Here is a 14797-nt window from a genome sequence, read left to right as displayed (position 1 = left end):
TAGAGACGTGGAAGTGACGTCAACAAGATAAATTAGTAGTGGCACCATCCAAAAACTCACAAATGGTATGCTTCTCTGCCTAATGTTCTACTTTTAGAAAAGGTTCTAGAATGTACATTTAGATAAACAACTTAGAATATATATTTGTTTCCTATGATGCCACTGTGTTTAGAGAAACAACTTCAGAAAATGCTATTTTGTCTGATTTATATACGGTAGTTTTTTTTTCTAGAATTTTATTTTATTTTAGATTTCTTTTAAATAGATTTATCCATTACTATATTCTATAAATAAATCATGTTAACATATTCTAAAGTAAGCAAACAATAATTATCTTATAAAGGTTTAAACCGCTAAAAAAAAAAACCCACTTAATAATTGAGAGATCTTTTTAGAAACTCAGATACAGTCAAACAATACAATTTACAAGAGGACTCAATTCCCTGTAAAATTATTATACCTTTTCAACTACCAACCAAGCATGAGAACAGAAATAACCCAACCCATTTCATTCTGTTGTAAGTGAAACTCAACCACAAATTCTTCAAACCAAAACCAATCTCAGAACCACAATACCTCATATCTTAACATGCACTTGGCATCACTGCTACCTCCTACTTCAGGATCTAGAAGAGTAAAGAACCAGAGAAAGTATTAAATATTACAAGAAGTAGCATCAGAAAAAAAAAAACAAACTATCCATTTATGAATAAAATAGCATTCATTTTTACAACAATCCTCACACAAAAAAGGGTGACTGCTAATTCTACAACTTCTCACTTCCCTAATCCTAGCAAGGCATGGATCCAAAAAGACATGCCCAAGAGGAATACATCGTACATATACTGTCATACTACTTGACTTTATCTTCGATGATATCTTCATTCTCACGATTATACTGCATGAAGATGTATTGCACCAAAACAAACCTATACACCGTACAAGGGATGGAGTCACATGATGCGTTTTGCTTACAAACTAACCACATCATCTCCCAGCAGTGATCAAGGTTTTCTCTTTGGAGACCTCAGAAATGAGGTGACACAAAGGAAGAGACTCTGAACTAGGAACAGGAGCGGGAGCAGTAGCCAACTCTTCATTTTCATGTTCAGGTTGTAAGGGATTTGGTGCGTAGATGAACGAAAGATCTTTGTTGGCAGCAAGAGCTAGGAGCTCTTTTTCCTCTAACCCTTTGGTTGGGCCCAAGCTGCATCTATCTGGGGAGTGTTTGGCCAATGCATCTTTAAACTTCTTGATCTGTAATTAAATCAAATTTCATCAGTCATCTTCACATTGAATGTTGTTACTAATAAGGAATCTATCATATTACAATGAAGCAACAGAATACATGAACAAATCCTACAACAAAATTCTCGCATTTCAATATCTCACTATTCAAGTAGTACAACAAATGTTAATCTTTGATCTCAGGTTGACAGAGTTCCTCAAATGTAAATCTTATTTTTATCCTAAAGAGTTAGAGAGGCATCATGTAATAATGAACAATTAGTTAAATGCCATTAATACATAACTACTGAGTTAATATGAAAGGTAATTCAAATCTCCATAACATAAACAAAAAAACATAGATGTGCCACCCAGATTTCAAACATGCATTACTTGAATTAACCAAATTAGGCATAATATTATCAAGCCAGATATGAAATAAAATTGGCAAAGCATGTATACTGACCGTGGCATTGGTGCAGCTAAAGCTACATAATCGACCATGAGCACCTCTATAGAAGCGGAAGAAGGGAAGAACATGGACATTGAGGCTATAACACATGGACTTATGTTCCTCATAGTTCACCTGAAGGAATTGAACATCAGGATTCATCTCTGCCAGTTGACATATCTGTCATACCATAAACCAAGGAACATCAGAACAACAACACACATTAACAGAGCATTAAAATAAAATAAAAATGTCATGTGAGTTGATCTGTGAATTGGATCAAGGGGATGAAGAATACCTTAGGGTGAAGGGCTTTGCAGCCACCACAACCAGGAGAGAAGAAATCAACCACCACTAACTTGTCCCCTGCGTTTAACAGTGATTCTACAAGATCTTGGGCGGAAGTCACCTCATTCATGTTGGGTTGAAGCCCCTTTTCCCACCATTTCTGACCTTTCCCTATTCTAAGGGTCATCTGCAAAATTCCACAAGAAATGTTCAGAAACCACATGAGACAAATACAAAATCTTGCCCAAGTAAAATATATAAATATATAAATATAAAATAATGTGAATAGATCGTAGGAAAATTAAAAAAAAATTAAAAAAATGAAATGGTTCTTAACTGCTAAGAAAAAAATTGCAAGGGTCATATGCAAAATCCCACAAGTTTCAGAAACAACCATGAGAGAAACCCAAAATAAAATAAAATAAAGCAATTTCAAAACTTTTCAGGAAAATTAAAAAAATTCCCAAAAACATAATACGTCTTAATTCTTTTAATACCCAAAATTTACAAAATAACATAACTCTAAGGGTCATCTACAAACCCCATAAGAAATTTCCAGAAAAACTGTCAGAAGAACACAAAATATTTCCACTATAAACTAAAATACAAGCAACTTGGAAACAAGCATGTCACGCAAATTAACAAAACTCCCGGCAACAAAAAGGTTCGAATTCCTCAAAAGAAAAAAAAAGTCGAAATTAACCCATAAGAGGTAGTAATATAACAAACCTGCGCTGCAGTTGAAGCTCCCAACCGCGAACTGATTCTGTTGGCTAGTCCTCTATTTACATGAAAGAGAAGCTTTTTACCCTGAAACTCAGAAGAAGAGGAGAGGGATCTGAGAATCTGAGACTTTAACTTGAGAGAAGGGAACCTTCCAACGCCAGAAACGAAGCTAGAAGAATTGGGAACTGTCGATACTCTTCGATGGTGGCGTTGAGTAGTACCATGCCACGAAGAAACCAAACTTGCCTCGGTCAAAACCTCAGCCATTAAATTTTCTTTCGCTTCAGAAACCACAACAAATGAAAAAACCAGAAAAGCCTCTGTTTCTACGTTTGAGAGAGAGAAGAAGAAGGAGAAGAAAAAGAAGAAATAGAAAAAAGAAAAGGGTGCGCAGAACAGAACTTTATCCACAAGTGATGGCAAATCGACGTGTAAAGTTGCGGGCTTGAAGTGGAAACAGAAGATTAAATAGAAATTGAATAAATGAGAGTAGATAAAGTTGAATTGTTGTTCAGTGGACGACTGTGATGGCGAGACGCGGAGATCAACAGCAGCAGAGTGATCATGGCAGACACGCGGCGAACTATTGTTGTTGGGTGCTTAATCGCCATTGGGTAAGGGACGTTTAAAGGTAGAAGGTGGGCCCACACGTACGGTGGATTGTAACGACACGTGTTTGAGTTGCGTTTTCGTTGGATTTGATCAGTGTTTTAGGGTTTTGACAGTTTCTTCTTCTCACATCGCGGCCATTCAAATGAAATTCGTTTTCTTTTTCTTAATTTATTTATTTATTTGTTTCAGTAAGATGGGAGCGCATCACTGAATGGATATTTTGCACTGAATATTTATGGGACTATTTAATAAGAAAAATTGAATTTATCTTTAATTATGTTTGTAAAATAGTTTTATTATGGGAAAAATGATAAAAAAATAGTATAATTTGTTAATCAAATTATGAAAATGAGAAAAAACAAAAAAACAAAAAAATAGACAAGTCACCAAAAAAAAATACGATTTTTGAATGTAAATTTTATGTACCACTTTAATTAAGTTTACTTACACTTAAGTCGTAATTATTTTAGTATATTTTATTTGAAGTGGAGTTGTCATCTCAGTTTTGACGACTTAAGTTAAAATATTTTTCTATTAAAATATAATTAATATTTTTTAAAATAAAAATATGTATATAAACAATTTAAAAATTATTTAAAATTATATAAACTGAATAATAATGTTGTGAAAAAAATTATTTAAAATTATATTTACGAAATTAATATCGGACATGTGTTTCCCGTAACACTAAGGCATTTTTAATAATTATTCTTAAATTCACATTTACATAATAAATGTTTAATAATTATATTAATCTAAAATTAGTTAATACTTCATTTGTATACATTAAAGTTTTGTATAATATATCATTCTAAAAGTTATACAAATATAACTTTGTTATAAAGTCATGAAGTTGAAGTTGAAGATGAAATTGTTGTTATCTTGTGTGAATTAAAAATATATATTTTTTATCCCTTTTTATATCATGGTCATCTAGTTATGCATCTGGTAAGAGAGGTTAGATTGTGTGGACTAGGGTACTTAAGATGGATATATTTTGTTGAACAGTATATGAAAACTTTGAAAGGGAATGTCAAAAAACATTATCGTCCAAAAGCTTCAATGATTGGAAGGTAAGTAACTGAAGAAAGTATTAAAATTTGTTTAGAGTACATGGCAAAAGCAAATTCAATAGGCCTTCCAGCATATTTACGACACCACAGGCGTTCTATAAGTAAACGTTTACGTGGTGTACATGTAGTAAGAAAATCTCGATCTGAAGTCTTGCAATCACATTTGTATATATTGAATAACACTAATGAGGTTATACTTTACATAGATGCTCACAAAGCCATTGTGAAGGCAAATAATCCAAGACAAACAGAGAAATGGATGGAACATAATAAAATTTTCATGCCTTGGTTTAAAGACGAGGTGTTAAAGGATTCAACGATATCAGAGACCTTGACCTTGTTGGCTGTTGGATTGAACTTTGATGACATTTCTTGTATAGGTTACGATGTGAAAAATTGTATATTTTACACAAAGTCTATGGATGAAAAGTGTACACTTTAAAATTTTGGTGTTACTCTTGAAGCTTAGTGAATGCAGTTTTCCACTTCAAAAGATACAAATCCTATAGTTGGATCAATGGCATACTATGATATTATAGAAGAGATATGGGAGGTTGACTATACTAAGTTTTTTGTTCTAGTTTTCAAGTATAAATGGGTTGACAATAAGAGTGGGGTAAAAATTGATGAATCAGGATTGACATTAGTGGACTTTCGAAAGATATGTTATCGGAATAAGCCATTTATAATGGTTCAACAAGCATCTCAGGTTTTCTACGTCAAAACATTGGTATGTTGCTTTACACGGTTAAAAAACAAGGGGAGGCTATTGATGATAATGAAAATGGTGATCCCCGTTCATTCACACCAATGATAATGAATAAAGATAACAATATAATTGATGATGTACATGCAACCCGTAAAGACCACATTGATGGAATTTACATATGAACATTCAACTCACTATATATGAATTTAGAAATATTTTTGATGATATTTTATATATTTGTTTAATTTGAATTTCTTTCTATGCCATTTAACTAATGTTTTTTTACCTATTTTTTAACATAGATATGACTAATGATCAAACTCCAATTTCTTCTGCCCCCCTTTCCTAAAGATCCACTAAAGGACCTACTAGATTGAAATGTCTCTCATTGAGACGTGCTAGTGGTGAAAAGACATCAGTGAACATTGATGTCAACACCAGAGTGACTTTTGAGCAATCACGAATAGTTTTAGAAAAAAAAATTGTAAGTTATTTTTATCTACTGTTTGCATTTATTTTAAAGAATTAATTATAAAAAACTTATATAATTTTGGACTCTTGCAAGATTCCTTAGTTGAGCAAAAATCCAAAGGTAATTTTGTACTTCATGGTTGTCAAGATATCCTGATTGAAACTATTGGACGACCTGAGCACCCTAGTCGTGTACGTGCAGTTGGAAAAGAGGTTGGAATTCAACAATATTTCAGACTTGCACCACAAAATTCATTCTCCTCCTCCTCCGTAGAGACCAAAGAAGAAATGGTGTCTAAGATACAACAACAATTAATGGAGGATTTAAGTTAGAAGATGCAACATGAGAGTGAGAGGATAAGGCTAGAGTTTGAGGAAAAGAATCGACTGTTGCGACATGAGTTTCTATCGCAACAACTTTGTGTTGAGTCGCTTGTTGCTCCCACTCATAGGAGAACAAAGGGGAGTTGTCCAACTCCTACAACGTCAGAAGATGTGATTTTCCAAATAAGCCAATGTGAGTTACTTATAGAGGACGACATCTTTCCTAGGTGGTGGCTAGCGGAAAAGTCTTTCAAGAGGCCACTACCTTACATAACGTTCCTTTGCCCCTGATGTGGTGAAGGTGATAGTGGACAAAGTACGAGTAGCTGATGCTTGTGTTCCACTACCTACAGATGAGGTAACTATTGTGGTCAAGGCAGTTCAAACATTCATAGCCTGACTCGAACACCTTGTTCGAATTATTCTAGAACCTCAGTAAGAATTTAATTTTATTATATTAATTTATATTTATGTATTACATATAATTTAATACAAATTTTCTTTATTTTTTAGAAACCTTGTCGGAAACCAAGTCTGCAAAAGAAGCATCTAGTTCCCATTGACGATCATATAACTTCTTTATTATCAACGACTAAGGATATTGGTTCAAACCCGCAAGAGGTTCTGTGGGATGATACTTTTTTTGGAAGAAACACAAACATTCCTCTATACATATACATGTTAGATGTGTTAGAATTTGTAGTTGAAACCAGGAGCTCAATATAACCATTGTTCATTTTTTTATGATGTAAGTATCTTTCACCTATATTTCAATTTACTTTATGTTAAGTTATTATTGATTATGCTTTAACTAATAACTTGTAGGTATTTGTCTAGAGTTTCTGTTAATCACAAGAATCAAGATGTCTATGGATTCTTGGATCCCTATTTCATTAATCCAATTGGAGTAAAGAAAGTTGAAACCTAGTCATACATCACCACCACTCTTATTGAAGAGGGAAAAAATATATCTTTGCGCTTATATTAATGAGTAAGTTCAATTATAAGTCATCAGCTATTAGTATTTCATGTTTTAAATATTTACTATAACTATTTTCATGGAAGATGTAGGGGTCACTAACAGTTACTTGTGTTATCCGTAGTTGATAAAATTGTTTTGTGGTTTTGTTCACTGCACAATAAGCCATCCACACATCTGAAGCAAATAATTGATGTGTAAGTACATTATAATCTTACCTGTGTATAATACTTAAACGTCTACTAGCAAGGTTTTTTTGTATTAATTAAGGCATGGCGTGGATATAGCATATGCAAAGGTCGACCCAGTGCAAATTCTCAAAAGCTGACATGGTTAAACCTAAAGGTTTGTCATTTTTGTCTACCACTTTTCATTGTTTATCAAAATATCAATATTAATTTTTAATTTATATTGACTTGTAGTGTAATAAATAACTGACTTCTCCATGAAAAGTTTGACAGTTTATTTCATTCCTTGATTTCGTGCAACTTTCATTTTTTATGCGTCTCTATTTGATTGCACTACCAAAAGTTATGACCGCTTGTTTTGTTGCCTAACTTTGATCAACTTTCATTTTTTCTGCGTCTTAATCTGACTTCTGTATAAAAAGTTATGACTATTTTCTTTATTGCCTGATTACGAGCAACATTCATTTTTTACGCGTCTCAATCCCACTTTTGTATCAAAAGTTATTACCTTTGCTTCGTTGGTTGATTTTGAGCAACTTTCACTTTTTAGGTGTCTCAATCCGAAAACTGATGACTGTTTGCTTCGTTGTCTGATTTCGAGCAACTTTCATTTTTTTAGTGTCTCAATTCGACTTCGCCATCAAAAGTTATGACCGCTTGTTTTGTTGCCTTTTCGAGCAACTTTCATTTTTTATGCGTCTCTATATGTTTGTCTATAAAAAGTTATTATTCTTTACTTCGTGGGCTTATTTTGATCAACTTTAATTTTTTATGTGTCTCAATCCGACTTCTCTATACAAAGTTTTGACGATTTGCTTTATTGCCTAATTTCGAGCAACTTTCAATTTTTATATGTCTCAATCCCACTTCTCCAACTTTCAATCTCATTTAAAGCAACTTTCATGTTTCATTCATCTCAATTTGACTTCTCTATCAAACGATACGACTGTTTTCTTTGTTGTCTCATTTCGAGCAATTTTCATTTTTTTATGCATCTCAATCCGACTTCTCCATCAAAAGTTATGAATATTTGCTTCGTTGGTTGATTCCAAGGAACTTTCATTCATTATTCGTCTCAATTCGACGTCTCTAATAAAAGTTATTATGGTTTGCTTTGTAGCTTGATTTCGAGCAAATTTCCTTTTTCATGCGTCTCAATCTGACTTCTCTATCAAAAGTTATTACCGTTTGCTTCCTTGCCTGATGATTCTGAGCAACTTTCATTTTTTATGTGTCTCAATCCGACTTCTCTATCAAACGTTTTGACCGATTGCTTCGATGCTTGATTTCAGGCAACATTCAATCTTTATACGTCCCAATCCGACTTCACCATCATAATTTTCATCTCTTCCAAATTTCTACAATTCTTCTTGCTTCCGCAATGGTTTTCATCATCCGTAGAAGATACTCAAATCAAAATAATGAAGAAGAAGGTCTACAAATGAAGATGCAAGCTAGGATTGCATCACGCTTGTTTTATGTGTCTCAATCCGACTTTTTTATAAAAAATTATGTTCGTTGTCTTCCTCGCCTGATGCTTTCTTGCAACTTTCATTTTTTATTCGTCTCAATCCGACTTCTCTATCAAAAGTTATGACTGTTTGCTTTGTTGCCTTATTTGGAGCAACTTTTATTTTTTATGCACCTCAATCAAACATCTTTATGAAATGTTATGACTGTTTGCTTCGTTGCCTGATTTGGAGCAACTTTTATTTTTAATGCGTCTCAATCCGAGTTCTATTTCGAAAGTTATTATCGTTTTCTTCTTTGCCTTATTTCGAGTAACGTTCATTTTAAATTCGTCTAAATTCGAATTCTTTATCAAAAGTTTTGATTTTTTTCTTTGTTGCTTGATTTCTAGGAACTTTCATTTTTAGTACGTCTTAATCCAACATCTCTATCAAAAGTTATGACCGTTTGTTTTGTTGCTTGATTTGGAGTAACTTTCATTTTGTATGCGTCTCGATCCCACTTCTCTAAAAAAAGTTATGTCTGTATGCTTTGTTGCCTTTATTCGAGCAACTTTCATTTTTTATGTGTCTCAATCTGACTTCACTGTCAACAGTTTTGATCGATTGCTTCATTGCTTGAATTCAAGCAACTTTCATTTTTTATGCATCTTGATTTGACTTCTCTATCAAAAGTTATTGTTGTATGCTTCGGTGCCTTTATTCGAGCAACTTTCATTTTTTGTGTCTCAATCTGATTTCACTGTCAAAAGTTTTGACTAATTGCTTTGTTCCTTGAATTCAAGCAACTTTCATTTTTTATATGTCTAAATCCTATTTCTTTATTAAAATTTATGCACGTTTGCTTCCATGCCTAATGCTTTCGAGTAACTTTCATTTTCATGTGTCTGAATCCGCCTTCTCTATCAAAAGCTTTGACCGATTGCTTCATTGTTTGATATCGAGTAACATGAATTCTTTATACGTCTCAATGCGAATTTTGTATCAAAAGTTTTGACTGTTTGCTTCGTTTCCTGATTTGGAGCAACTTTCATTTTTTACGCGTCTGAATTTGACTAGGTTAAAAACCCTAATTCTAGGTGTCTTGTCTTGAAAAAGTGGGCTTGAAGAAGCCCATTTCGCTAAGTACACTCCCTTTTATGCTATGTGAACCTACTCTATCCTATTTTGCTATTTGGACCCCAAAAGTAAGCCCAAATTATTTACAAACATGTTTTTATCTTTTAAGAAGACCAGAAGAAAGAATAGTTGATGTTCTGGTCTATGCCAAGTTCTTCTTCTAGTGAGGTTTGTTTGATATTTGGTGGGGCCTTGACTTGATTGCTGAGATGACTGCTCACAATGTGAATTCTCTCTTGAGTCCTTGGTCATCTTCTTCCCTACTTGGATTGTATCATGCCTTCCAAGTTGGAGATAATTCGACCTCGAATTTAGAACTCCTATAAATAACATAGTCAGTTTGTTCACATATAAAATATTGCGAGGGGGGGCATGTGAAGTAAACTTATGTTTATGAAGCTTTGGGAGTTCATATGGGTAAGTTCTAGATACAAGCCATTTTTGGAAAGAATGTTTGGGGATGAAATGACTTTTTTGAAGACAATCCTCTTAGAAGGTGAGAACTTTTATGAGGTGTTTGAATTGCATTGTAAAACTTCTTTGTCCAAGATGTCAAGTATTTAGATTTATTAGGTAATGAAATCTTGGAGGTGCAGTTTGTGTTCCGGCACAGGTCAACATGATTGTTTTTGCAATGTAAGGTGAGATATTGTGACCCAGTTTATCTTGTATTTCTTTATCTTTTTCATTTTCTCTTTTGTTTTTAATTTTTATTTGGTCTTTATTTACTCTTTTGGAAATAGAGGTTTCAAAATGATCTTATGCCCTTGGAAGGTAAAAGAAATTTTATTAGTAAGGTCATCATGTAAAAATTTTCTATCAAGCTGCCATGGCCTTCCTAATAGAATGTGTGTGGCTTCCATTGGCACAACATCACACAAGACCTCATTTTTATATTTTCTAATTGAGAAGGCTATGCGGACTTGTTTATTAACAACTATTTCTCCCTTTTCATTAAGTCATTGGAGCTTGTACTGGCTAGACCTCAGACATCGGCTTTGGACTTTGACATCGGACCTCGGTGGTCCGATCGCATTAATGGGCCATGTAAGTGGGCCCTAGAAATAATAATGAGTTATCATCCAGACGTAAGAAGGATCTAAGTCATGGGAGGGTTCATGCATGTGGTGTGTATAGTACGTTCAGGTCTAGCACAAGTAAATAACCATTGGAAGCGCTAAGGCCCATAAGGATTAGGGTTTCCAAGGAAAGACTACATGCATGGCACGTGAATACTTAGGGCACCCATAGAGCATATGGCCCCGCAGCACTGGTGCATGAGTTGGTACCCTGACGGCCATAGTGTTAAGATTTTGCACTCCAGAAGAGGAAAGTCCTGTGCAGCGGCTGCGCTAAGCTTGTGCAACGCGTCACAGGATGCCTCGCCAGTAACCCTAATTCCACTTAAGGAAAGATCCTCGTGGGACAGGGAGTTGACCTAGATACAACCTATATAAAGGGTGGTAAGAACCTTAGAAAGGTACGCCGTTTCTAAGACTGAAATTGCTTTACAAACTTATTGTTTCTTAGCTCAGTACTTACTTGATCGTCGGAGTGCAATCAATAGGTAGGGCCTCCTCTGTTTCAATAGAGCCGCTCTCGACCACCCAAGGAGAGAGCAGAAACCACCAGGAAATAGGAGAAGCCACCATCTGCCTTTGAAGTCAACGACGACTGAGTCAATCAGCGAGAACATAGCTTGTAAGGCTTTGCATGAGAGATGGTGGATAATCCAAGTTTTTCCACCACTCTTGTACTTGCCACATTGGTCCAACTACCCCCATCTACAATTAATGAACATAATTTGTCATTAATAAGGCACCTTGTATGAAAAATATTTTTCCTTTGACTCTGATCAAAAGGTTTTTGAATGTGTCCAAGCATGCGCCTTATTAGTAACAAATCACCTTCACAAGACAACTCATATTCATCCTCACTTTGGCTTCTTGAAGAGGTAGGGGAACTAGACCTTGAGGTTTGGGAACTATGGTCACTCACAACAGCCCCCCCTTTTACCATCATGTTTCTTTTGGATGGACAATTTGTAGCTATGTGTCCAAAACCTAGACATTTAAAACATTTTGTGTTTGAGGTCTTGGTGGGTGACTTAGGGGTAGAGGTAGAAGGTTTAGAAACTCTATGGTTAGAAGTGGTTTCTTTTGAAAAATTGGAAGGAAATTTTTTTGAAGAAATTTTGTTTTTATCCTTCCATGAAGATTTGTAGAAGTCATCATTATGAGTATTTTTTAAATTGGTTCTCTTTAAAAGTTGTGATTCTACCTTGATGGCTAGGTGATTTTTTTTTTCAAAGAAGAGTAGTCATATAATTCTACAATATCTTGGATTTCTCTCCTCAAACCACTCACAAACCTAGCTATCTTTGACTCCTCCCTATCATGCATATTAATTTTGGTCAAAGTAGTTTCTAAGTCTTTAAAATATTTATCTACACTCCTAGGTCCTGGTTGAAGTCGTTGAAGCTTCAACAAGAGTTCCTTCCTATAATGAGGAAGAACAAACCGCGCGTGCATGCAATCCTTTAAATCATCCCAAGAGACCACAGGTGGCCTCTTGTTCAAATCAATATCCATTACAGTTTGATGCCACCACTGCATATGAATTCTAGGGAAGCTAACTTAATCTTTTGATCCTCTTAAACCTCATACACATTAAATATTTGTTCTACTTTATCATCCCATCCTAAATATACATTTGGGTCAATATCCCCATTAAAACTAGGTAACTTTACAAAAGGAAAATAAGGCTTTGGTGGTGGGTGTCGATGGCGCCTTTCTTCAAAGTTATGCATTCTCCAATCTTGGTATTCTTTTTGACTCCCATAGTGCGTGTAACTTCTAGAGGCTTGATGCAAACCAAGCCAACAAGGAGATGACCAAGGATGCACATTATAAGAATTCATTTCAACAATCAAGTGAAGACCTCACTAAGGATTTAGCATACCTCACCAGAGGAAGAAATGGACACAAACCAGAGCATCTAATGTTCTTCCTGCTGGTCTTATTAAAGAATAAAACAAGTTGTAAATTCTACTGGCCAGACCTTAGACATCGGCATCAGAGATCGACATCGGACATCGGTGGTCTGGTCGCGATGATGGGCTGCGTAAGCGGTGTTAGAATGTATGGCCTTAAATGAGACGCATGGGGGTGAATTGTTTAAGAGGGGTTTTTGAAAACTTTTTCAGCTAGAACAAAATCCTTTTTATGAAACTAAATCAGAAATTCAGTTAGCCAAGAAATTAAGCACAAAACAGCAAAGCACCAGAAAAACAATCGGTTGTTTCTTCGAAACAATCGGTTATTTATACCAGTAAAGCAATAACAACTGAATTTAAAAGAGTTTAAGAGAAGAAAGAGATACACAAATAGTTTATACTGGTTCACTCTTAAACCAAAAGCTACATCCAGTCCCCAAAAGCCACTGGGCAATCCACTAAGCAATCAAAACAGATTACACACAAACCACCAAAGAAGTGACCTTGAACCCTTCAAGAAACACACTCTCTTTGGCACAACACACACCAAGAATGTTGATCTTGACCACCTCAAGAGCACACAACATTCCTTGGCAACAACACCAGAATTTACAAAAAATTCAGAACAAATTACACTTGTTTATAAAACAATCTGAAATCAATACAGATGTAATCCTATTCCACTTTCTCTTGAGAAAACCTAAATATGAATGTGAATGTTCAAAACTTGAAAACAATCTTTCACAACTGAAAAACTCAAATCTGTTTTTCTTGTTTGTTATAAAACATAAACAAACTATTTATATTTTTCAAAGATTGGTCAAAGCATTTAATAGAGGAGCGTATTCAGTTGGAAATCATTTAAAGCACACTCAACTAACAAAATAGAATCCTGTTAGGATTTTCAAAGAAACAAGCGATTGAAACCACGAAACAATCGATTGTTTTGGTTTGACAGCAAGTCAACCAACCAAAACTTTTTTCAACCTTTTCAAAAACACCTAAGAGTAAAACAATCAGTTGTTTCGACAAAACAACAAGTTGTTTTTCACTTAGTTTGAAAAACACTTTAAACTCAAAAAGGTTTTAGAACACATTATCTTTGGATTCAACAAAGAGTGGATTACACATTTAAACTACCCAGATCCTATCCTAAACACAACAATAACTCCAGCCTTGCATCAAACACTTGGAATTGGATTCTTCAAAGCCTTTGATCACTCTTGATCAACAAGCGGGCCCCTAAAAATAGTATGTGTTAAAACCTAGATATAAGAAAAACCTAATTTACAGGAGAGTCCATGCACGTGGTGTGTATAGTACATTCGGGTCAGGTATAAGTAAGTATTCCTTGAAGGTGCCTAAGCCCACGAGCGCTAGGGTTTTCAAGGAAAGTTGCATGCATGGCACGTGAAGAATTAAGGCACCTACAGAACGGATGGACCCCGCAAAGCTGATACATGATTTGGTACCCTGACAGCCATACCGTTAGACTTTGCACTCTAGAAGAGAAAGGTTTTGTGCGGCTGTTGTGCTAAGATTGCATAACAACGCGACAAGATGTCCTCCTAGTAACCCTAATTTCACTAGAGGAGAGGCTCTAGTGGGATAGGGAGTTAACCTAAAAACAACCTATAAAAGGGAGTTGAGATCCCTAGTAAAGGTACATCGTTTCTAAGACTGAAACTGCTTTACTTACTCATTGTTTCTTAGCCCAGTACTGACTTGATCGTTGGAGTGCAATCAGCAAGTAGGGCCCCATCTGTTTCAATGGAGCCGTGCTCCAACATCAAGGTGTGAGCACAGAAACTGCAAGAAATAAGAAGAGCCATCGCCTGTCTCTGAAGTCAACAACGACTAGGTCAACTGGCAAGAACATTTAGCACCCACCGTGGGGCCCGATAAAACTAAGCCCCATCCACAGTCACGTTCAGAACCATCCAGCAGTATGAGAAATACCAAACAAGGTGCATCTGCACTGGAAGGAGGAGACAACATCACAATGCAACAACTCATGGAAACCATTCGCGCCCTTCAGCAAGCAGTGGCGGTGTCCAAAGCTGATCAGGACAGGATTCTGGCTGAAGTTCAAGTCGAGCAGGGAGCCAGCCAGGACCGATTCCAGGTCGATTTGGCCATGTCGCGTGCAAACAATGAAGAGCTGCG

General features: G+C 35.4%; 1 protein-coding gene across 1 annotated transcript; it reads right to left on the bottom strand.

The window, feature by feature from the left end:
* Positions 1-671: 671 nt before the first annotated feature.
* Positions 672-3157, bottom strand: LOC137813841 (thioredoxin-like 1-1, chloroplastic). The gene is made up of 4 exons (XM_068616283.2): positions 2696-3157; positions 1977-2153; positions 1694-1858; positions 672-1257 (listed from the first exon to the last, which is right to left on the bottom strand). Exons 1-4 carry the CDS (start codon positions 2957-2959, stop codon positions 988-990), a joined length of 876 nt encoding a protein of 291 aa, XP_068472384.1. The 5' UTR covers positions 2960-3157; the 3' UTR covers positions 672-987.
* Between the last annotated feature and the right edge of the window lie 11640 nt (positions 3158-14797).

The sequence above is a fragment of the Phaseolus vulgaris genome, chromosome 1, assembly GCF_051622355.1.
Source record: "Phaseolus vulgaris cultivar YP4 chromosome 1, ASM5162235v1, whole genome shotgun sequence".
Lineage (NCBI taxonomy): Eukaryota > Viridiplantae > Streptophyta > Magnoliopsida > Fabales > Fabaceae > Phaseolus > Phaseolus vulgaris.
The sequence above is the reverse complement of the archived record's forward strand: the minus strand, read 5'-3'. Positions and strand labels throughout refer to the sequence as shown.